This window comes from Salvelinus namaycush, chromosome 37 (genome assembly GCF_016432855.1).
Source record: "Salvelinus namaycush isolate Seneca chromosome 37, SaNama_1.0, whole genome shotgun sequence".
Classification (NCBI taxonomy): domain Eukaryota; kingdom Metazoa; phylum Chordata; class Actinopteri; order Salmoniformes; family Salmonidae; genus Salvelinus; species Salvelinus namaycush.
Genome location: NC_052343.1, coordinates 32,026,947 through 32,050,425, shown reverse-complemented (window position 1 = coordinate 32,050,425; position 23,479 = coordinate 32,026,947). Strand labels below are relative to the sequence as shown.

The following is a 23,479-nucleotide window of genomic DNA, read 5'->3' as shown; positions in this document are numbered from 1 at the left end:
GATCAATCAAGCACAGATTAAGTATGATCAATCAAGCACAGATTAATTATTTGAAATTATTTCATATAGTATTTGAACCCAGGTCTGTCAGCTACTTTAAACTTGTCTACACAATGTCACTATTATGTGTAAAAACCACCATTCTACTCACTGCTGTGATGAAGGTGCTGCCCTGGGCTTGGAGGATCTGGTCCTTAGGGAACAGGGCTGGGGGAGGGGCCATCTGAGGGTGGGAGGAGCCGGGAGGCGTGGACGAACACAGGAAGGAGGAAGTGGAGTCGCTGGGTAAGGCGTCGATGATGATGTTGGGGCGGCCGTGGCCTGGGACAGGGAGGGTGAGGCTGCTCAGCCCCGTCACACTGTCACTGGAGGTATGCTGGGACGACGTCTCCCCCGAGCTCTCTGTGACTGTTGGACAACACACAGAAGATACAATAGTCATTTAGTTTAGGGAGACTTTCAGGGGGACAGAGAGGAACATGACCACAGTTTCAAAGAGGAATTAGACATCCTTAGTAATGTGTTAGGGACAAATGCTGTTAGGGACAGTAAGACACTTTAAGACGAGGACATGGGATGCATACCAAATGGCTCCCTATTCCCTATATAGTGCACTACGGTTGACCAAGACTTATAGGGCTCTGGTTAAAAATAGTGCACTAAATAGAGAAGAGGGTGCCATTTGGGACTCAGACATGGATACCTGTTAGGGCCTGCCTGTCACTCACTCACTCACTCACTCACTCACTCACTCACTCACTCACTCACTCACTCACTCACTCACTCACTCACTCACTCACTCAAGGCTGCCTGTCTGTCACTCACTCATAGAAGGCTGGCTGCCTGTGTCCTGCTCCAGCTCGTCCTCCTCAATGCAGTCGTAGGGCCAGTGGCTGAAGGAGGGTACGCTGCTCGGGGGGTAGGGGTGCTGGTGGGCGTGGGGGTGCTGGTGGGCAGGCGAGGGGTACAGGTGCAGGTTGAGGGAGCCCAGCAGTGAGGAAGAGGACTGGGAGGAGGAAGAGGAGGTGCTACTGTTGGAGATGGTGGAGTGAGGCCGCTTAAAGGGCGTGGAGTGGTCGAAAGAGGACACGGCGATGGACGCCCTGGTCCTGGACTCTGGAGGGAGAGAGGGAAAGATTGGGTAGAGAACATGAACATTTCACTGTACACTTTTCTATCTATGGATCATGTCTCCATGGAAGGAGGTATCAGGTTACTCTGGGACAACCACAGAACACAGGAGGTATCAGGCTACTCTGGGACAACCACAGAACACAGGAGGTATCAGGCTACTCCGGGACAACCACAGAACACAGGAGGTATCAGGCTACTCTGGGACAACCGCAGAACACAGGAGGTATCAGGCTACTCCGGGACAACCACAGAACACAGGAGGTATCAGGCTACTCCGGGACAACCACAGAACACAGGAGGTCTCAGGCTACTCCAGGACAACCACAGAACACAGGAGGTATCAGGCTACTCCGGGACAACCACAGAACACAGGAGGTATCAGGCTACTCCAGGACAACCACAGAACACAGGAGGTATCAGGCTACTCCAGGACAACCGGAGAACACAGGAGGTATCAGGTTACTCTGGGACAACCACAGAACACAGGAGATATCAGGCTACTCCGGGACAACCACAGAACACAGGAGGTTTCAGGCTACTCCGGGACAACCGGAGAACACAGGAGGTATCAGGCTACTCCGGGACAACCGGAGAACACAGGAGGTATCAGGCTACTCCGGGACAACCACAGAACACAGGAGGTATCAGGCTACTCCGGGACAACCACAGAACACAGGAGGTATCAGGCTACTCCGGGACAACCACAGAACACAGGAGGTATCAGGCTACTCCGGGACAACCACAGAACACAGGAGGTATCAGGCTACTCCGGGACAACCACAGAACACAGGAGGTATCAGGCTACTCTGGGACAACCACAGAACACAGGAGGTATCAGGCTACTCAGGGGACAACCACAGAATACATGAGGTATCAGGCTACTCCGGGACAACCGCAGAACACAGGAGGTATCAGGCTACTCAGGGGACAACCACAGAATACAGGAGGTATCAGGCTACTCCGGGACAACCACAGAACACAGGAGGGAGGTATCAGGCTACTCTGGGACAACCACAGAACACAGGAGGTATCAGGCTACTCTGGGACAACGACAGATTACAGTTCTAAAGAGTATACACACAACACTGTCAGTGAGGTAACGTTAGAGGAGAGGACAATACACTAGCCAGACAGTCAGTCTAGCATGAGGTAATGCAGAGGACGTTCCTATTCTTCCTCTTGTTTGTCTAATCTGAGCTGTACATGTAACATTGTGTCTAGTGTTTGAGTTGATGCTACATTGTGTCTAGTGTTTGAGTTGATGTTACAGTGTGTCTAGTGTTTGAGTTGATGTTACATTGTGTCTAGTGATTGAGTTGATGTTACATTGTGTCTAGTGTTTGAGTTGATGCTACATTGTGTCTAGTGTTTGAGTTGATGTTACATTGTGTCTAGTGTTTGAGTTGATGTTACAGTGTGTCTAGTGTTTGAGTTGATGTTACAGTGTGTCTAGTGTTTGAGTTGATGTTACATTGTGTCTAGTGTTTGAGTTGATGTTACAGTGTGTCTAGTGTTTGAGTTGATGCTACATTGTGTCTAGTGTTTGAGTTGATGCTACATTGTGTCTAGTGTTTGAGTTGATGTTACATTGTGTCTAGTGTTGGAGTTGATGTTACATTGTGTCTAGTGTTGGAGTTGATGCTACATTGTGTCTAGTGTGTCTAGTGTTTGAGTTGATGCTACATTGTGTCTAGTGTTTGAGTTGATGTTACATTGTGTCTAGTGTTTGAGTTGATGTTACATTGTGTCTAGTGTTTGAGTTGATGCTACATTGTGTCTAGTGTTTGAGTTGATGTTACATTGTGTCTAGTGTTTGAGTTGATGTTACATTGTGTCTAGTGTTTGAGTTGATTGTGTTTGTTTTGTATTCTTTGTGTACAAAATCAAGAAAAACGTTGATTAGAAAACAGACCGGGAGGCTGGGTAGAAATTGAGTGCAGAACGAGGAGAGCTAAATGTTTTGTCATTGTTGAGGTAGATAGTAACCATTCATTAAGGTCTGCAGGTATTGTTGAGGTAGCTAGTAACCATTCATTAAGGTCTGCATGTATTGTTGAGGTAGCTAGTAACCATTCATTAAGGTCTACAGGTATTGTTGAGGTAGCTAGTAACCATTCATTAAGGTCTGCATGTATTGTTGAGGTAGCTAGTAACCATTCATTAAGGTCTGCATGTATTGTTGAGGTAGCTAGTAACCATTCATTAAGGTCTACAGGTATTGTTGAGGTAGCTAGTAACCATTCATTAAGGTCTGCAGGTATTGTTGAGGTAGCTAGTAACCATTCATTAAGGTCTGCAGGTATTGTTGAGGTAGCTAGTAACCATTCATTAAGGTCTGCAGGTATTGTTGAGGTAGCTAGTAACCATTCATTAAGGTCTGCAGGTATTGTTGAGGTAGCTAGTAACCATTCATTAAGGTCTGCATGTATTGTTGAGGTAGCTAGTAACCATTCATTAAGGTCTGCAGGTATTGTTGAGGTAGCTAGTAACCATTCATTAAGGTCTACAGGTATTGTTGAGGTAGCTAGTAACCATTCATTAAGGTCTGCAGGTATTGTTGAGGTAACTAGTAACCATTCATTAAGGTCTGCAGGTATTGTTGAGGTAACTAGTAACCATTCATTAAGGTCTACAGGTATTGTTGAGGTAGCTAGTAACCATTCATTAAGGTCTACAGGTATTGTTGAGGTAGCTAGTAACCATTCATTAAGGTCTGCAGGTATTGTTGAGGTAGCTAGTAACCATTCATTAAGGTCTACAGGTATTGTTGAGGTAGCTAGTAACCATTCATTAAGGTCTGCAGGTATTGTTGAGGTAACTAGTAACCATTCATTAAGGTCTGCAGGTATTGTTGAGGTAGCTAGTAACCATTCATTAAGGTCTGCAGGTATTGTTGAGGTAACTAGTAACCATTCATTAAGGTCTACAGGTATTGTTGAGGTAGCTAGTAACCATTCATTAAGGTCTGCAGGTATTGTTGAGGTAGCTAGTAACCATTCATTAAGGTCTACAGGTATTGTTGAGGTAGCTAGTAACCATTCATTAAGGTCTGCAGGTATTGTTGAGGTAACTAGTAACCATTCATTAAGGTCTGCAGGTATTGTTGAGGTAGCTAGTAACCATTCATTAAGGTCTGCAGGTATTGTTGAGGTAGCTAGTAACCATTCATTAAGGTCTACAGGTATTGTTGAGGTAGCTAGTAACCATTCATTAAGGTCTACAGGTATTGTTGAGGTAGCTAGTAACCATTCATTAAGGTCTGCAGGTATTGTTGAGGTAACTAGTAACCATTCATTAAGGTCTGCAGGTATTGTTGAGGTAGCTAGTAACCATTCATTAAGGTCTGCAGGTATTGTTGAGGTAGCTAGTAACCATTCATTAAGGTCTGCAGGTATTGTTGAGGTAGCTAGTAACCATTCATTAAGGTCTGCAGGTATTGTTGAGGTAACTAGTAACCATTCATTAAGGTCTACAGGTATTGTTGAGGTAGCTAGTAACCATTCATTAAGGTCTACAGGTATTGTTGAGGTAACTAGTAACCATTCATTAAGGTCTGCAGGTATTGTTGAGGTAGCTAGTAACCATTCATTAAGGTCTACATGTATTGTTGAGGTAACTAGTAACCATTCATTAAAGTCTGCAGGTATTGTTGAGGTAACTAGTAACCATTCATTAAGGTCTGCAGGTATTGTTGAGGTAGCTAGTAACCATTCATTAAGGTCTACAGGTATTGTTGAGGTAGCTAGTAACCATTCATTAAGGTCTGCAGGTATTGTTGAGGTAACTAGTAACCATTCATTCAAGTCTGCAGGTATTGTTGAGGTAACTAGTAACCATTCATTAAGGTCTGCAGGTATTGTTGAGGTAGCTAGTAACCATTCATTAAGGTCTGCAGGTATTGTTGAGGTAGCTAGTAACCATTCATTAAGGTCTACAGGTATTGTTGAGGTAGCTAGTAACCATTCATTAAGGTCTGCAGGTATTGTTGAGGTAGCTAGTAACCATTCATTAAGGTCTGCAGGTATTGTTGAGGTAGCTAGTAACCATTCATTAAGGTCTGCATGTATTGTTGAGGTAGCTAGTAACCATTCATTAAGGTCTACAGGTATTGTTGAGGTAGCTAGTAACCATTCATTAAGGTCTGCATGTATTGTTGAGGTAGCTAGTAACCATTCATTAAGGTCTGCATGTATTGTTGAGGTAGCTAGTAACCATTCATTAAGGTCTACAGGTATTGTTGAGGTAGCTAGTAACCATTCATTAAGGTCTGCAGGTATTGTTGAGGTAGCTAGTAACCATTCATTAAGGTCTGCAGGTATTGTTGAGGTAGCTAGTAACCATTCATTAAGGTCTGCAGGTATTGTTGAGGTAGCTAGTAACCATTCATTAAGGTCTGCAGGTATTGTTGAGGTAGCTAGTAACCATTCATTAAGGTCTGCATGTATTGTTGAGGTAGCTAGTAACCATTCATTAAGGTCTGCAGGTATTGTTGAGGTAGCTAGTAACCATTCATTAAGGTCTACAGGTATTGTTGAGGTAGCTAGTAACCATTCATTAAGGTCTGCAGGTATTGTTGAGGTAACTAGTAACCATTCATTAAGGTCTGCAGGTATTGTTGAGGTAACTAGTAACCATTCATTAAGGTCTACAGGTATTGTTGAGGTAGCTAGTAACCATTCATTAAGGTCTACAGGTATTGTTGAGGTAGCTAGTAACCATTCATTAAGGTCTGCAGGTATTGTTGAGGTAGCTAGTAACCATTCATTAAGGTCTACAGGTATTGTTGAGGTAGCTAGTAACCATTCATTAAGGTCTGCAGGTATTGTTGAGGTAACTAGTAACCATTCATTAAGGTCTGCAGGTATTGTTGAGGTAGCTAGTAACCATTCATTAAGGTCTGCAGGTATTGTTGAGGTAACTAGTAACCATTCATTAAGGTCTACAGGTATTGTTGAGGTAGCTAGTAACCATTCATTAAGGTCTGCAGGTATTGTTGAGGTAGCTAGTAACCATTCATTAAGGTCTACAGGTATTGTTGAGGTAGCTAGTAACCATTCATTAAGGTCTGCAGGTATTGTTGAGGTAACTAGTAACCATTCATTAAGGTCTGCAGGTATTGTTGAGGTAGCTAGTAACCATTCATTAAGGTCTGCAGGTATTGTTGAGGTAGCTAGTAACCATTCATTAAGGTCTACAGGTATTGTTGAGGTAGCTAGTAACCATTCATTAAGGTCTACAGGTATTGTTGAGGTAGCTAGTAACCATTCATTAAGGTCTGCAGGTATTGTTGAGGTAACTAGTAACCATTCATTAAGGTCTGCAGGTATTGTTGAGGTAGCTAGTAACCATTCATTAAGGTCTGCAGGTATTGTTGAGGTAGCTAGTAACCATTCATTAAGGTCTGCAGGTATTGTTGAGGTAGCTAGTAACCATTCATTAAGGTCTGCAGGTATTGTTGAGGTAACTAGTAACCATTCATTAAGGTCTACAGGTATTGTTGAGGTAGCTAGTAACCATTCATTAAGGTCTACAGGTATTGTTGAGGTAACTAGTAACCATTCATTAAGGTCTGCAGGTATTGTTGAGGTAGCTAGTAACCATTCATTAAGGTCTACATGTATTGTTGAGGTAACTAGTAACCATTCATTAAAGTCTGCAGGTATTGTTGAGGTAACTAGTAACCATTCATTAAGGTCTGCAGGTATTGTTGAGGTAGCTAGTAACCATTCATTAAGGTCTACAGGTATTGTTGAGGTAGCTAGTAACCATTCATTAAGGTCTGCAGGTATTGTTGAGGTAACTAGTAACCATTCATTAAAGTCTGCAGGTATTGTTGAGGTAACTAGTAACCATTCATTAAGGTCTGCAGGTATTGTTGAGGTAGCTAGTAACCATTCATTAAGGTCTGCAGGTATTGTTGAGGTAGCTAGTAACCATTCATTAAGGTCTACAGGTATTGTTGAGGTAGCTAGTAACCATTCATTAAGGTCTGCAGGTATTGTTGAGGTAGCTAGTAACCATTCATTAAGGTCTGCAGGTATTGTTGAGGTAGCTAGTAACCATTCATTAAGGTCTGCATGTATTGTTGAGGTAGCTAGTAACCATTCATTAAGGTCTACAGGTATTGTTGAGGTAGCTAGTAACCATTCATTAAGGTCTGCATGTATTGTTGAGGTAGCTAGTAACCATTCATTAAGGTCTGCATGTATTGTTGAGGTAGCTAGTAACCATTCATTAAGGTCTACAGGTATTGTTGAGGTAGCTAGTAACCATTCATTAAGGTCTGCAGGTATTGTTGAGGTAGCTAGTAACCATTCATTAAGGTCTGCAGGTATTGTTGAGGTAGCTAGTAACCATTCATTAAGGTCTGCAGGTATTGTTGAGGTAGCTAGTAACCATTCATTAAGGTCTGCAGGTATTGTTGAGGTAGCTAGTAACCATTCATTAAGGTCTGCATGTATTGTTGAGGTAGCTAGTAACCATTCATTAAGGTCTGCAGGTATTGTTGAGGTAGCTAGTAACCATTCATTAAGGTCTACAGGTATTGTTGAGGTAGCTAGTAACCATTCATTAAGGTCTGCAGGTATTGTTGAGGTAACTAGTAACCATTCATTAAGGTCTGCAGGTATTGTTGAGGTAACTAGTAACCATTCATTAAGGTCTACAGGTATTGTTGAGGTAGCTAGTAACCATTCATTAAGGTCTACAGGTATTGTTGAGGTAGCTAGTAACCATTCATTAAGGTCTGCAGGTATTGTTGAGGTAGCTAGTAACCATTCATTAAGGTCTACAGGTATTGTTGAGGTAGCTAGTAACCATTCATTAAGGTCTGCAGGTATTGTTGAGGTAACTAGTAACCATTCATTAAGGTCTGCAGGTATTGTTGAGGTAGCTAGTAACCATTCATTAAGGTCTGCAGGTATTGTTGAGGTAACTAGTAACCATTCATTAAGGTCTACAGGTATTGTTGAGGTAGCTAGTAACCATTCATTAAGGTCTGCAGGTATTGTTGAGGTAGCTAGTAACCATTCATTAAGGTCTACAGGTATTGTTGAGGTAGCTAGTAACCATTCATTAAGGTCTGCAGGTATTGTTGAGGTAACTAGTAACCATTCATTAAGGTCTGCAGGTATTGTTGAGGTAGCTAGTAACCATTCATTAAGGTCTGCAGGTATTGTTGAGGTAGCTAGTAACCATTCATTAAGGTCTACAGGTATTGTTGAGGTAGCTAGTAACCATTCATTAAGGTCTACAGGTATTGTTGAGGTAGCTAGTAACCATTCATTAAGGTCTGCAGGTATTGTTGAGGTAACTAGTAACCATTCATTAAGGTCTGCAGGTATTGTTGAGGTAGCTAGTAACCATTCATTAAGGTCTGCAGGTATTGTTGAGGTAGCTAGTAACCATTCATTAAGGTCTGCAGGTATTGTTGAGGTAGCTAGTAACCATTCATTAAGGTCTGCAGGTATTGTTGAGGTAACTAGTAACCATTCATTAAGGTCTACAGGTATTGTTGAGGTAGCTAGTAACCATTCATTAAGGTCTACAGGTATTGTTGAGGTAACTAGTAACCATTCATTAAGGTCTGAAGGTATTGTTGAGGTAGCTAGTAACCATTCATTAAGGTCTACATGTATTGTTGAGGTAACTAGTAACCATTCATTAAAGTCTGCAGGTATTGTTGAGGTAACTAGTAACCATTCATTAAGGTCTGCAGGTATTGTTGAGGTAGCTAGTAACCATTCATTAAGGTCTACAGGTATTGTTGAGGTAGCTAGTAACCATTCATTAAGGTCTGCAGGTATTGTTGAGGTAACTAGTAACCATTCATTAAAGTCTGCAGGTATTGTTGAGGTAACTAGTAACCATTCATTAAGGTCTGCAGGTATTGTTGAGGTAGCTAGTAACCATTCATTAAGGTCTGCAGGTATTGTTGAGGTAGCTAGTAACCATTCATTAAGGTCTACAGGTATTGTTGAGGTAGCTAGTAACCATTCATTAAGGTCTGCAGGTATTGTTGAGGTAACTAGTAACCATTCATTAAGGTCTACAGGTATTGTTGAGGTAGCTAGTAACCATTCATTAAGGTCTGCAGGTATTGTTGAGGTAGCTAGTAACCATTCATTAAGGTCTGCAGGTATTGTTGAGGTAGCTAGTAACCATTCATTAAGGTCTGCATGTATTGTTGAGGTAGCTAGTAACCATTCATTAAGGTCTGCAGGTATTGTTGAGGTAGCTAGTAACCATTCATTAAGGTCTGCAGGTATTGTTGAGGTAGCTAGTAACCATTCATTAAGGTCTGCAGGTATTGTTGAGGTAGCTAGTAACCATTCATTAAGGTCTACAGGTATTGTTGAGGTAGCTAGTAACCATTCATTAAGGTCTACAGGTATTGTTGAGGTAACTAGTAACCATTCATTAAGGTCTACAGGTATTGTTGAGGTAGCTAGTAACCATTCATTAAGGTCTACAGGTATTGTTGAGGTAGCTAGTAACCATTCATTAAGGTCTGCAGGTATTGTTGAGGTAGCTAGTAACCATTCATTAAGGTCTACAGGTATTGTTGAGGTAACTAGTAACCATTCATTAAGGTCTACAGGTATTGTTGAGGTAGCTAGTAACCATTCATTAAGGTCTACAGGTATTGTTGAGGTAGCTAGTAACCATTCATTAAGGTCTGCATGTATTGTTGAGGTAGCTAGTAACCATTCATTAAGGTCTACAGGTATTGTTGAGGTAGCTAGTAACCATTCATTAAGGTCTGCAGGTATTGTTGAGGTAGCTAGTAACCATTCATTAAGGTCTACAGGTATTGTTGAGGTAGCTAGTAACCATTCATTAAGGTCTGCAGGTATTGTTGAGGTAGCTAGTAACCATTCATTAAGGTCTGCAGGTATTGTTGAGGTAGCTAGTAACCATTCATTAAGGTCTGCATGTATTGTTGAGGTAGCTAGTAACCATTCATTAAGGTCTACAGGTATTGTTGAGTAGCTAGTAACCATTCATTAAGGTCTGCATGTATTGTTGAGGTAGCTAGTAACCATTCATTAAGGTCTGCATGTATTGTTGAGGTAGCTAGTAACCATTCATTAAGGTCTACAGGTATTGTTGAGGTAGCTAGTAACCATTCATTAAGGTCTGCAGGTATTGTTGAGGTAGCTAGTACCATTCATTAAGGTCTGCAGGTATTGTTGAGGTAGCTAGTAACCATTCATTAAGGTCTGCAGGTATTGTTGAGGTAGCTAGTAACCATTCATTAAGGTCTGCAGGTATTGTTGAGGTAGCTAGTAACCATTCATTAAGGTCTAGCATGTATTGTTGAGGTAGCTAGTAACCATTCATTAAGGTCTGCAGGTATTGTTGAGGTAGCTAGTAACCATTCATTAAGGTCTACAGGTATTGTTCTGAAGGTAGCTAGTAACCATTCATTAAGGTCTGCAGGTATTGTTGAGGTAACTAGTAACCATTCATTAAGGTCTGCAGGTATTGTTGAGGTAACTAGTAACCATTCATTAAGGTCTACAGGTATTGTTGAGGTAGCTAGTAACCATTCATTAAGGTCTACAGGTATTGTTGAGGTAGCTAGTAACCATTCATATAAGAAGAGGTCTGCAGGTATTGTTGAGGTGTAGCTTAGTAACCAGTATCATGTACAGGTCTACAGGTATTGATGTTGCAGGTAGCTAGTAACCATTCATATAAGGTCATGGCAGGTATTGTTGAGTAACTAGTACCTTCATTAAGGTCGTATCGGTATTGTTGAGGTAGCTCGTAACCATTCATTAAGGTCTGCAGGTATTGTTGAGGTAGCTGTAACCATTCATTAAGGTCTGCAGGTATTGTTGAGGTAGCTATAACCATTCATTAAGGTCTGCAGGTATTGTTAGGTAGCTAGTAACCCATTCATTTAGGTCTGCAGGTATTGTTGAGGTAGCTAGTAACCATTCATTAAGGTCTGCAGGTATTGTTGAGGTAGCTAGTAACCATTCATTAAGGTCTAGCAGGTATTGTTTTGAGGTAGCTAGTAACCATTCATTAAGGTCTACAGGTATTGTTGAGGTAGCTAGTACCCATTCATTAAGGTCCTGCAGTATTTGTTGAGGTAACTAGTAACCATTCATTAAGGTCTGCGTATTGTTGAGGTAGCTAGTAACCATTCATTAAGGTCTGCAGGTATTGTTGAGGTAGCTAGTAACCATATCATTAGGTCCTGCAGGTATTGTTGAGGTAGCTAGTACCATTCATTAAGGTCTGCAGTATTGTTGAGGTATTATAACCATTCATTAAGGTCTCAGGTATTGTTGAGGTAGCTATAACCATTCATTAAGGCTCTTATGAAGTGTATTGTTTGAGGTAACTAGTAACCATTCATTAAGGTCTGACAGGTATTGTTGAGGTAGCTAGTAACCATTCATTAAGGTCTGCAGTATTGTTGGGTAACTAGTAACCATTCATTAAGGTCTGCAGGTATTGTTGAGGGGTAGCTAGTAACCATTCATTAAGGTCTGCAGGTATTGTTGAGGTAGCTAGTAACCATTCATTAAGGTCTACAGGTATTGTTGAGGTAGCTAGTAACCATTCATTAAGGTCTGCAGGTATTGTTGAGGTAAGCTAGTAACCATTCATTAAGGTCTGCAGGTATTGTTGAGGTACTATACCATTCATTAAGGTCTGCAGGTATTGTTGAGGTAGCTAGTAACCATTCATTAAGGTCTGCAGGTATTGTTGAGGTGCTAGTAACCATTCATTAAGGTCTACAGTATTGTTGAGGTAGCTAGTAACCATTCATTAAGGTCTCGGTATTGTTGAGGTACTAGTAACCATTCATTAAGGTCTACAGGTATTGTTGAGGTAGCTAGTAACCATTCATTAAGGTCTGCAGGTATTGTTGAGGTAGCTAGTAACCATTCATTAAGGTCTACAGGTATTGTTGAGGTGCTAGTAACCATTCATTAAGGTCTGCAGGTATTGTTGGGTAGCTAGTAACCATTCATTAAGGTCTACAGGTATTGTTGAGTGCTAGTAACCATTCATTAAGGTCTTACAGGTATTGTTGGGTACTAGTAACCATTCATTAAGGTCTGCAGGTATTGTTGAGGTAGCTAGTAACCATTCATTAAGGTCTGCAGGTATTGTTGAGGTAGCTATTAACCATTCATTAAGGTCTACAGGTATTGTTGAGGTAGCTAGTACCATTCATTAGGTCTTGCAGTATTGTTGAGGTAGCTAGTAACCATTCTTAAGGTCTGCAGGTATTGTTGAGGTAGCTAGTAACCATTCATTAAGGTCTACGGTATTGTTGAGGTAGCTAGTAACCATTCATTAAGGTCTGCAGGTATTGTTGAGGTAGCTAGTAACCATTCATTAAGGTCTGCAGGTATTGTTGAGGTAGCTAGTAACCATTCTTAAGGTCTGTCAGGTATTTTGGGTAGCTAGTAACCATTCATTAAGGTCTGCAGGTATTGTTGAGGTAGCTAGTAACCATTCATTAAGGTCTGCATGGTATTGTTGAGGTAGCTAGTAACCATTCATTTAAGGTCTGCAGGTATTGTTGAGGTAGCTAGTACCATTCATTAAGGTCTACAGGTATTGTTGAGGTAGCTAGTAACCATTCATTAAGGTCTGCAGGTATTGTTGAGGTAACTAGTAACCATTCATTAAGGTCTGACAGGTATTGTTGAGGTAGCTAGTAACCATTCATTAAGGTCTGCAGGTATTGTTGAGGTAGCTAGTAACCATTCATTAGGTCTACAGTATTGTTGAGGTAGCTAGTAACCATTCATTAAGGTCTACAGGTATTGTTGAGGTAACTAGTAACCATTCATTAAGGTCTGCAGGTATTGTTGAGGTAGCTAGTAACCATTCATTAAGGTCTACATGTATTGTTTGAGGTACTATTTAACCATTCATTAAGGTCTGCAGGTATTGTTGAGTAGCCTAGTAACCATTCATTAAGGTCTGCAGGTATTGTTGAGGTATATTAACCTTCATAGGTCTAGCAGGGTATTGTTTGAGGTAGCTAGTAACCATTCATTAAGGTCTGCAGTATTGTTGAGGTAGCTAGTAACCATTCATTAAGGTCTGCAGGTATTTTGAGGTACTATACCATTCATTAAGGTCTGCAGGTATTGTTGAGGTAACTAGTAACCATTCATTAAGTCTGCAGGTATTGTTGAGGTAGCTAGTAACCATTCATTAGGTCTGCAGGTATTGTTGAGGTAGCTAGTAACCATTCATTAAGGTCTACAGGTATTGTTGAGGTAGCTATGTAACCATTCATTAAGGTCTGCAGGTATTGTTGAGGTAGCTAGTAACCATTCATTAAGGTCTGCAGGTATTGTTGAGGTACTAGTAACCATTCATTAAGGTCTGCAGGTATTGTTGAGGTAGCTAGTAACCATTCATTAAGGTCTGCAGGTATTGTTGAGGTAGCTTAACCATTCATTAAGGTCTGCAGTATTGTTGAGGTAGCTAGTAACCATTCATTAAGGTCTGCAGGTATTGTTGAGGTAACTAGTAACCATTCATAAGGTCTACAGGTATTGTTGAGGTAAGCTAGTAACCATTCATTAAGGTCTGCATGTTATTGTTTAGGTAGCTAGTAACCATTCATTAAGGTCTCAGGTATTGTTGAGGTAGCTAGTAACCATTCATTAAGGTCTGCAGGTATTGTTGAGGTAGCTATGTAACCATTCATTAAGGTCTCAGGTATTGTTGAGGTAGCTAGTACCATTCATTAAGGTCTGCATGTATTGTTGAGGTAGCTAGTAACCATTCATTAAGGTCTGCAGGTATTGTTGAGGTAGCTAGTAACCATTCATTAAGGTCTGCAGGTATTGTTGAGGTAGCTAGTAACCATTCATTAAGGTCTCAGGTAGTGTTTGAGGTAGCTAGTAACCATTCATTAAGTCTGCAGGTATTGTTGAGGTAGCTAGTAACCATTCATTAAGGTCTCAGGTATTGTTTGAGGTAGCTAGTAACCATTCATTAAGGTCTAGCAGGTATTGTTGGGTAGCTAGTAACCATTCATTAAGGTCTGCAGGTATTGTTGGTAGCTAGTAACCATTCATTAAGGTCTGCAGGTATTGTTGAGGTAGCTATATAAGCCATTCATTAAGGTCTGCAGGTATTGTTGAGGTAGCTAGTAACCATTCATTAAGGTCTGCAGGTATTGTTGAGGTAGCTAGTAACCATTCATTAAGTCTGCAGGTATTGTTGAGTAGCTAGTAACCATTCATTAAGGTCTGCAGGTATTGTTGAGGTAGCTAGTAACCATTCATTAAGGTCTACAGTATTGTTGAGGTAGCTAGTAACCATTCATTAAGGTCTGCAGTATTGTTGAGGTACTAGTAACCATTCATTAGGTCTGCAGTATTGTTGAGGTACTAGTAACCATTCATTAAGTCTGACAGGTATTGTTGAGGTAGCTAGTAACCATTCATTAAGGTCTACAGGTATTGTTGAGGTAGCTAGTAACCATTCATTAAGGTCTGCAGGTATTGTTGAGGTAGCTAGTAACCATTCATTAAGGTCTACAGGTATTGTTGAGGTAGCTAGTAACCATTCATTAAGGTCTGCAGGTATTGTTGAGGTAACTAGTAACCATTCATTAAGGTCTGCAGTATTGTTGAGGTAGCTAGTAACCATTCATTAAGTCTGCAGTATTGTTGAGGTAACTAGTAACCATTCATTAAGGTCTGCAGGTATTGTTGAGGTAGCTAGTAACCATTCATTAAGGTCTGCAGGTATTGTTGAGGTAGCTAGTAACCATTCATTAAGGTCTACAGGTATTGTTGAGGTAGCTAGTAACCATTCATTAGGTCTGCAGGTATTGTTAGGTAACTAGTAACCATTCATTAAGGTCTGCAGGTATTGTTGAGGTAGCTAGTAACCATTCATTAAGGTCTGCAGGTATTGTTGAGGTAGCTAGTAACCATTCATTAAGGTCTACAGGTATTGTTGAGGTAGCTAGTAACCATTCATTAAGGTCTACAGGTATTGTTGAGGTAGCAGTAACCATTCATTAAGGTCTGCAGGTATTGTTGAGGTACTATAACCATTCATTAAGGTCTGCAGGTATTGTTGAGGTAGCTAGTAACCATTCATTAAGGTCTCAGGTATTGTTGAGGTGTAGTAACCATTCATTAAGGTCTGCAGGTATTGTTGAGGTAGCTAGTAACCATTCATTAAGGTCTGCAGGTATTGTTTGAGGTACTAGTAACCATTCATTAAGGTCTACAGGTATTGTTAGGTAGCTAGTAACCATTCATTAAGGTCTGACAGGTATTGTTGAGGTAACTAGTAACCATTCATTAAGGTCTGACAGGTATTGTTGAGGTACTAGTAACCATTCATTAAGTCTCTATTGTTGAGGTACTAGTAACCATTCATTAAGTCTGCAGTATTGTTGAGGTACTATTAACCATTCATTAAGGTCTGCAGGTATTGTTGAGGTAGCTAGTAACCATTCATTAAGGTCTGCAGGTATTGTTAGGTAGCTAGTAACCATTCATTAAGGTCTCAGGTATTGTTGAGGTAGCTAGTAACCATTCATTAAGGTCTGCAGGTATTGTTGAGGTAACTAGTAACCATTCATTAAGGTCTACAGGTATTGTTGAGGTGCTAGTAACCATTCATTAAGGTCTCAGGTATTGGTTGAGGTAACTAGTAACCATTCATTAAGGTCTGACAGGTATTGTTGAGGTAGCTAGTAACCATTCATTAAGGTCTACAGGTATTGTTGAGTACTAGTAACCATTCATTAAGTCTGCGGTATTGTTGGGTAACTAGTAACCATTCATTAAGGTCTGCAGGTATTGTTGAGGTAGCTAGTAACCATTCATTAAGGTCTCAGGTATTTTGAGGTAGCTAGTAACCATTCATTAAGTCTGCAGGTTATTGTTGAGACTAGTAACCATTCATTAAGGTCTGCAGGTATTGTTGAGGTAGCTAGTACCCATTCATTAGGTCTGCAGGTATTGTTGAGGTAGCTAGTAACCATTCATTAAGGTCTGCAGTATTGTTGAGGTAGCTAGTAACCATTCATTAAGGTCTACAGGTATTGTTGAGGTAGCTAGTAACCATTCATTAAGGTCTACAGGTATTGTTGAGGTAGCTAGTAACCATTCATTAAGGTCTCAGGTATTGTTGGGTAGTGTAACCATTCATTAAGGTCTGCATGTATTGTTGAGGTAGCTAGTAACCATTCATTAAGGTCTACAGGTATTGTTGAGGTAGCTAGTAACCATTCATTAAGGTCTGCAGGTATTGTTGAGGTACTAGTAACCATTCATTAAGGTCTCAGGTATTGTTGAGTAGCTAGTACCATTCATTAAGTCTGCAGGTATTGTTGAGGTAGCTAGTAACCATTCATTAGGTCTGCAGGTATTGTTGAGGTAGCTAGTAACCATTCATTAAGGTCTGCATGTATTTTGTTGAGTACTAGTAACCATTCATTAAGGTCTACGGTATTGTTGAGGTAGCTAGTACCTTCATTAAGGTCTGCAGGTATTGTTGAGTAGCTAGTAACCATTCATTAAGGTCTGCAGTTATTGTTGAGGTACTAGTAACCATTCATTAAGGTCTACAGGTATTGTTGAGGTAGCTAGTAACCATTCATTAGGTCTGCAGGTATTTGTTGAGGTAGCTAGTAACCATTCATTAAGGTCTGCGTATTGTTGAGTAGCTAGTAACCATTCATTAAGTGAGGTCTGCAGGTTTGTTGAGGTAGCTAGTAACCATTCATTAAGGTCTGCAGTATTGTTTGAGGTAGCTAGTAACCATTCATTAAGGTCTGCAGGTATTGTTGAGGTAGCTAGTAACCATTCATTAAGGTCTGCAGTATTGTTGAGGTAGCTAGTAACCATTCATTAAGGTCTGCAGGTATTGTTGAGGTAGCTAGTAACCATTCATTAAGGTCTGCGTATTGTTGAGGTAGCTAGTAACCATTCATTAAGGTCTGCAGTATTTGTTGAGGTAGCTAGTAACCATTCATTAAGGTCTGCAGTATTGTTGAGGTAGCTAGTAACCATTCATTAGGTCTACAGGTATTGTTGAGGTAGACTAGTAACCATTCATTAAGGTCTACAGTATTGTTTGAGGTAGCTAGTAACCATTCATTAGGTCTAGGGTATTGTTGAGGTAGCTAGTAACCATTCATTAAGGTCTCATGTATTGTTAGGTAGCTAGTAACCATTCATTAAGGTCTGCAGGTATTGTTGAGGTAACTAGTAACCATTCATTAAGGTCTGCAGGTATTGTTGAGGTAGCTAGTAACCATTCATTAAGGTCTACAGTTTGTTGAGGTAGCTGTACCATTCATTAAGGTCTCAGGTATTGTTGAGGTACTAGTAACCATTCATTAGGTCTACAGGTATTGTTAGGTAGCTAGTAACCATCATTAAGGCTACAGGTATTTTGAGGTAACTAGTAACCATTCATTAAGGTCTGCAGGTATTGTTGAGGTACTAGTAACCATTCATTAAGGTCTGCAGGTATTGTTGAGGTAGCTAGTAACCATTCATTAAGGTCGACAGTATTGTTGAGGTGCTAGTAACCATTCATTAAGGTCTGCAGGTATTGTTGAGGTACTAGTAACCATTCATTAAGGTCTGCAGGTATTGTTAGGTACTAGTAACCATTCATTAAGGTCTGCAGGTATTGTTGAGGTAGCTAGTAACCATTCATTAAGGTCTGCAGGTATTGTTGAGGTAGCTAGTAACCATTCATTAAGGTCTCAGGTATTGTTGAGGTAGCTAGTAACCATTCATTAAGGTCTGCAGGTATTGTTTGAGGTAGCTAGTAACCATTCATTAAGGTCTACAGGTATTGTTGAGTAGCTAGTAACCATTCATTAAGGTCTGCAGTATTGTTGAGGTAGCTAGTAAACCATTCATTAAGGTCTACAGGTATTGTTAGGTGCTAGTACCATTCATTAGGTCTGCAGGTATTGTTGAGGTAGCTAGTAACCATTCATTAAGGTCTACAGGTATTGTTGAGGTAGCTAGTAACCATTCATTAAGGTCTGCAGGTATTGTTGAGGTGCTAGTAACCATTCATTAAGGTCTGCAGTATTGTTGGTAGTAGTAACCATCATTAAGTCTCAGTATTGTTGAGGTACTAGTAACCATTCATTAAGGTCTACGAGGTATTGTTGAGGTAGCTAGTAACCATTCATTAAGGTCTGCAGGTATTGTTGAGGTAGCTAGTAACCATTCTTAAGGTCTGCATGGTATTGTTGAGGTAGCTAGTACCATTCATTAAGGTCTACAGGTATTTTTGAGGTAGCTAGTAACCATTCATTAAGGTCTGCAGGTATTGTTGAGGTAGCTAGTAACCATTCATTAAGGTCTGCAGGTATTGTTGAGGTAGCTAGTAACCATTCATTAAGGTCTGCAGGTATTGTTGAGGTAGCTAGTAACCATTCATTAAGGTCTGCAGGTATTGTTGAGGTACTAGTAACCATTCATTAAGGTCTGCAGTATTTTTAGGTAGCTAGTAACCATTCATTAAGGTCTGCAGGTATTGTTGAGGTAGCTAGTAACCATTCATTAAGGTCTACAGGTATTGTTGAGGTAGCTAGTAACCATTCATTAAGGTCTGCAGTATTGTTGAGGTAAGCTAGTAACCATTCATTAAGGTCTGCAGGTATTGTTTGAGGTAGCTAGTAACCATTCATTAAGGTCTAGCAGGTATTGTTGAGGTAGCTAGTAACCATTCATTAAGGTCTACAGGTATTGTTGAGGTAGCTAGTAACCATTCATTAAGGTCTGCGGTTATTGTTGAGGTAGCTAGTAACCATTCATTAAGGTCTACAGGTATTGTTGAGGTAGCTAGTAACCATTCATTAAGGTCTGCATATTGTTGAGGTAAGCTAGTACCCATTCATTAAGGTCTGCAGGTATTGTTGAGGTAGCTAGTAACCATTCATTAAGTCTGCAGGTATGTTTGAGGTAACTAGTACCATTCATTAAGGTCTACAGGTATTGTTGAGGTAGCTAGTAACCATTCATTAAGGTCTGCAGGTATTTTTTGAGGTAGCTAGTAACCATTCATTAAGGTCTCAGTATTGTTGGTAGCTAGTACCATTCATTAGGTCTGCAGGTATTGTTGAGGTAACAGTAACCATTCATTAAGGTCTGCAGGTTATTGTTGAGGTAGCTAGTAACCATTCATTAAGGTCTGCGGTATTGTTGAGGTAGCTAGTAACCATTCATTAAGGTCTGCAGGTATTGTTGAGGTAGCTAGTAACCATTCATTAAGGTCTCAGGTATTGTTGAGGTAACTAGTAACCATTCATTAAGGTCGCAGGTATTGTTGAGGTAGCTAGTAACCATTCATTAAGGTCTGCAGGTATTGTTGAGGTAGCTAGTAACCATTCATTAAGGTCTGCAGGTATTGTTGAGGTAGCTAGTAACCATTCATTAAGGTCTGCAGGTATTGTTGAGGTAGCTAGTAACCATTCATTAAGGTCTGCAGGTATTTGTTGAGGTACTAGTAACCATTCATTAAGGTCTACAGGTATTGTTGAGGTAGCTAGTAACCATTCATTAAGGTCTCGGTATTGTTGAGGTAGCTAGTAACATTCATTAAGGTCTGAAGGTATTGTTGAGGTAGCTAGTAACCATTCATTAAGGTCTACTGTATTGTTGAGGTAACTAGTAACCATTCATTAAGTCTGCAGGTATTGTTGAGGTAACTAGTAACCATTCATTAAGGTCTGCAGGTATTGTTGAGGTAGCTAGTAACCATTCATTAAGGTCTACAGGTATTGTTGAGGTAGCTAGTAACCATTCATTAAAGGTCTGCAGGTATTGTTGAGGTAACTAGTAACCATTCATTAAAGTCTGCAGGTATTGTTGAGGTACTAGTAACCATTCATTAAGGTCTGCAGGTATTGTTGAGGTAGCTAGTACCATTCATTAAGGTCTGCAGGTATTGTTGTAGCTGTAACCATTCATTAAGGTCTACAGGTATTGTTGAGGTAGCTATAACCATTCATTAAGGTCTGCAGTTATTGTTGAGGTAGCTAGTAACCATTCATTAAGTCTACAGGTATTTTTGAGGTAGCTAGTAACCATATCTTAAGGTCTGCAGGTATTGTTTGAGGTCGCTAGTACCATTCATTAAGGTCTACAGGTATTGTTGAGGTAGCTAGTAACCATTCTTAAGGTCTGCAGGTATTGTTGAGGTAGCTAGTAACCATTCATTAAGGTCTGCAGGTATTGTTGAGGTAGCTAGTAACCATTCATTAAGGTCTGCAGGTATTGTTGAGGTAGCTATTAACCATTCATTAAGGTCTCAGGTATTGTTGAGGTAGCTAGTAACCATTCATTAGGTCTACAGTATTGTTTGAGGTAGCTAGTAACCATTCATTAAGGTCTACAGGTATTGTTGGGTGAGCTAGTAACCATTCATTAAGGTCTACAGGTATTGTTGAGGTAGCTAGTAACCATTCATTAAGGTCTGCATGTATTGTTGAGGTAGCTAGTAACCATTCATTAAGGTCTACAGGTTGTTTGAGGTAGCTAGTAACCATTCATTAAGGTCTGCAGTATTGTTGAGGTAGCTAGTAACCATCATTAAGGTCTCAGTATTGTTGAGGTAGCTAGTAACCATTCATTAAGGTCTGCAGGTATTGTTGAGGTAGCTAGTAACCATTCTTAAGGTCCAGGTATTTAGGTAGAGACTGTAAGTCTCAGTATTGTTGAGGTAGCTAGTACACCATTCATTAAGGTCTACAGGTATTGTTGAGGTAGCTAGTAACCATTCATAAGGTCTGCAGTATTGTTGAGGTAGCTAGTAACCATTCATTAAAGGTCTGCATGTATTGTTGAGGTAGCTAGTAACCATTCATTAAGGTCTACAGTGTATTGTTGAGGTAGCTAGTACCATTCATTAAGGTCTGCAGGTATTGTTGAGGTAGCTAGTAACCATTCATTAAGGTCTGCAGGTATTGTTGAGGTAGCTAGTAACCATTCATTAAGGTCCAGGTATTGTTGAGGTAGCTAGTAACCATTCATTAAGGTCTGCAGGTATTGTTGAGGTAGCTAGTAACCATTCATTAAGGTCTGCAGTATTGTTGAGGTAGCTATTAACCATTCATTAAGGTCTGCAGGTATTGTTGAGGTAGCTTAACCATTCATTAAGGTCTAGCAGTATTGTTGAGGTAGCTAGTAACCATTCATTAGGTCTGCAGGTATTGTTTGAGGTAGCTAGTACCATTCATTAAGGTCTGCGGTATTGTTAGGTAACTAGTAACCATTCATTAAGGTCTCAGGTATTGTTGAGGTAGCTAGTAACCATTCATTAAGGTCTACAGGTATTGTTGAGGTAGCTAGTAACCATTCATTAAGGTCTGAAGGTATTGTTGAGGTAGCTAGTAACCATTCATTAAGGTCTACAGGTATTGTTGAGGTAGCTAGTAACCATTCATTAAGGTCTGCAGGTATTGTTGAGGTAACTAGTAACCATTCATTAAGGTCTGCAGGTATTGTTGAGGTAGCTAGTAACCATTCATAAGGTCTGCAGGTATTGTTGAGGTAACTAGTAACCATTCATTAAGTCTACAGGTATTGTTGAGGTAGCTAATAACCATTCATTAAGGTCTGCAGGTATTGTTGAGGTAGCTAGTAACCATTCATTAAGGTCTACAGGTATTGTTGAGGTAGCTAGTAACCATTCATTAAGGTCTGCAGGTATTGTTGAGGTAACTAGTAACCATTCATTAAGTCTGCAGGTATTGTTGAGGTAGCTAGTAACCATTCATTAAGGTCTGCAGGTATTGTTGAGGTAGCTAGTAACCATTCATTAAGGTCTACAGGTATTGTTGAGGTAGCTAGTAACCATTCATTAAGGTCTACAGGTATTGTTGAGGTAGCTAGTAACCATTCATTAGGTCTGCGGTATTGTTGAGGTAACTAGTACCATTCATTAGGTCTGCAGGTATTGTTGAGGTAACTAGTAACATTCATTAAGGTCTGCCAGGTATTGTTGAGGTAGCTAGTAACCATTCATTAAGGTCTGCAGGTATTGTTGAGGTAGCTAGTAACCATTCATTAAGGTCTGCAGGTATTGTTGAGGTACTAGTACCATTCATTAAGGGTCTACAGGTATTGTTGAGGTAGCTAGTAACCATTCATTAAGTCTACAGTATTGTTGAGGTACTAGTAAACCATTCATTAAGGTCTGACAGGTATTGTTGAGGTAGCTAGTAACCATTCATTAAGGTCTACATGTATTGTTGAGGTAACTAGTAACCATTCATTAAGGTCTGCACAGGTATTGTTGAGGTAACTAGTAAACCATTCATTAGGTCTGCAGGTATTGTTGAGGTAGCTATTAACCATTCATTAGGTCTACAGTATTGTTGAGGTAGCTAGTAACCATTCATTAAGGTCTGCAGGTATTGTTGATTAGCTAGTAACCATTCATTAAGGTCTGCAGGTATTGTTGAGTGAGCTAGTAACCATTCATTAAGGTCTGCAGGTATTGTTGAGGTACTCTAGTAACCATTCATTAAGGTCGCAGGTATTGTTGAGGTAGCTAGTAACCATTCATTAGGTCTGCAGGTATTGTTGAGGTAGCTAGTAACCATTCATTAAGGTCTGCAGGTATTGTTGAGGTACTAGTAACCATTCATTAAGGTCTGCAGTATTGTTGAGGTAGCTAGTAACCATTCATTAAGGTCTGCAGGTATTGTTGAGGTAGCTAGTAACCATTCATTAAGGTCTGCAGGTATTGTTGAGGTACTTAACCATTCTTAAGGTCTGCATTGTTGAGGTAGCTAGTAACCATTCATTAAGGTCTGCCAGGTATTGTTTGAGGTAGCTAGTAACCATTCATTAAGGTCTGCAGGTATTGTTGAGGTAGCTATAACCATTCATTAAGGTCGCGGTATTGTTGAGGTACTAGTAACCATTCATTAAGGTCTACAGGTATTGTTGAGTAGCTAGTACCATTCATTAAGGTCTACAGGTATTGTTGAGGTAACTAGTAACCATTCATTAAGGTCTAGCAGGTATTGTTGAGGTAGCTAGTAACCATTCATTAAGGTCTACAGGTATTGTTGAGTGCTAGTAACCATTCATTAAGGTCTGCAGGTATTGTTGAGGTACTAGTAACCATTCATTAAGGTCTACAGGTATTGTTGAGGTACTAGTACCATTCATTAAGGTCTCAGGTATTGTGAGGTAGCTAGTAACCATTCATTAAGGTCTACAGTGTATTGTTGAGGTAGCTAGTAACCATTCATTAAGTCTCAGTATTGTTGCGGTAGCTAGTAACCATTCATTAAGGTCTACAGGTATTGTTGAGGTAGCTAGTAACCATTCATTAAGGTCTGCAG

The 23,479-nt window shown here is 40.1% G+C and overlaps 1 protein-coding gene across 1 annotated transcript in view; it reads right to left on the bottom strand.

The window, feature by feature from the left end:
* Positions 1-23,479, bottom strand: part of LOC120030992 (pleckstrin homology domain-containing family G member 4B-like) — a 54,642-nt gene that overhangs the window by 2,657 nt on the left and 28,506 nt on the right. Inside the window, exons 5-6 of the mRNA XM_038976499.1 lie at positions 826-1,116; positions 152-408 (exon numbers count right to left, since the gene is read on the bottom strand). Coding sequence (XP_038832427.1) covers positions 152-408; positions 826-1,116 — 548 coding nt within the window. The remainder of the gene's footprint in view (positions 1-151; positions 409-825; positions 1,117-23,479) is intronic.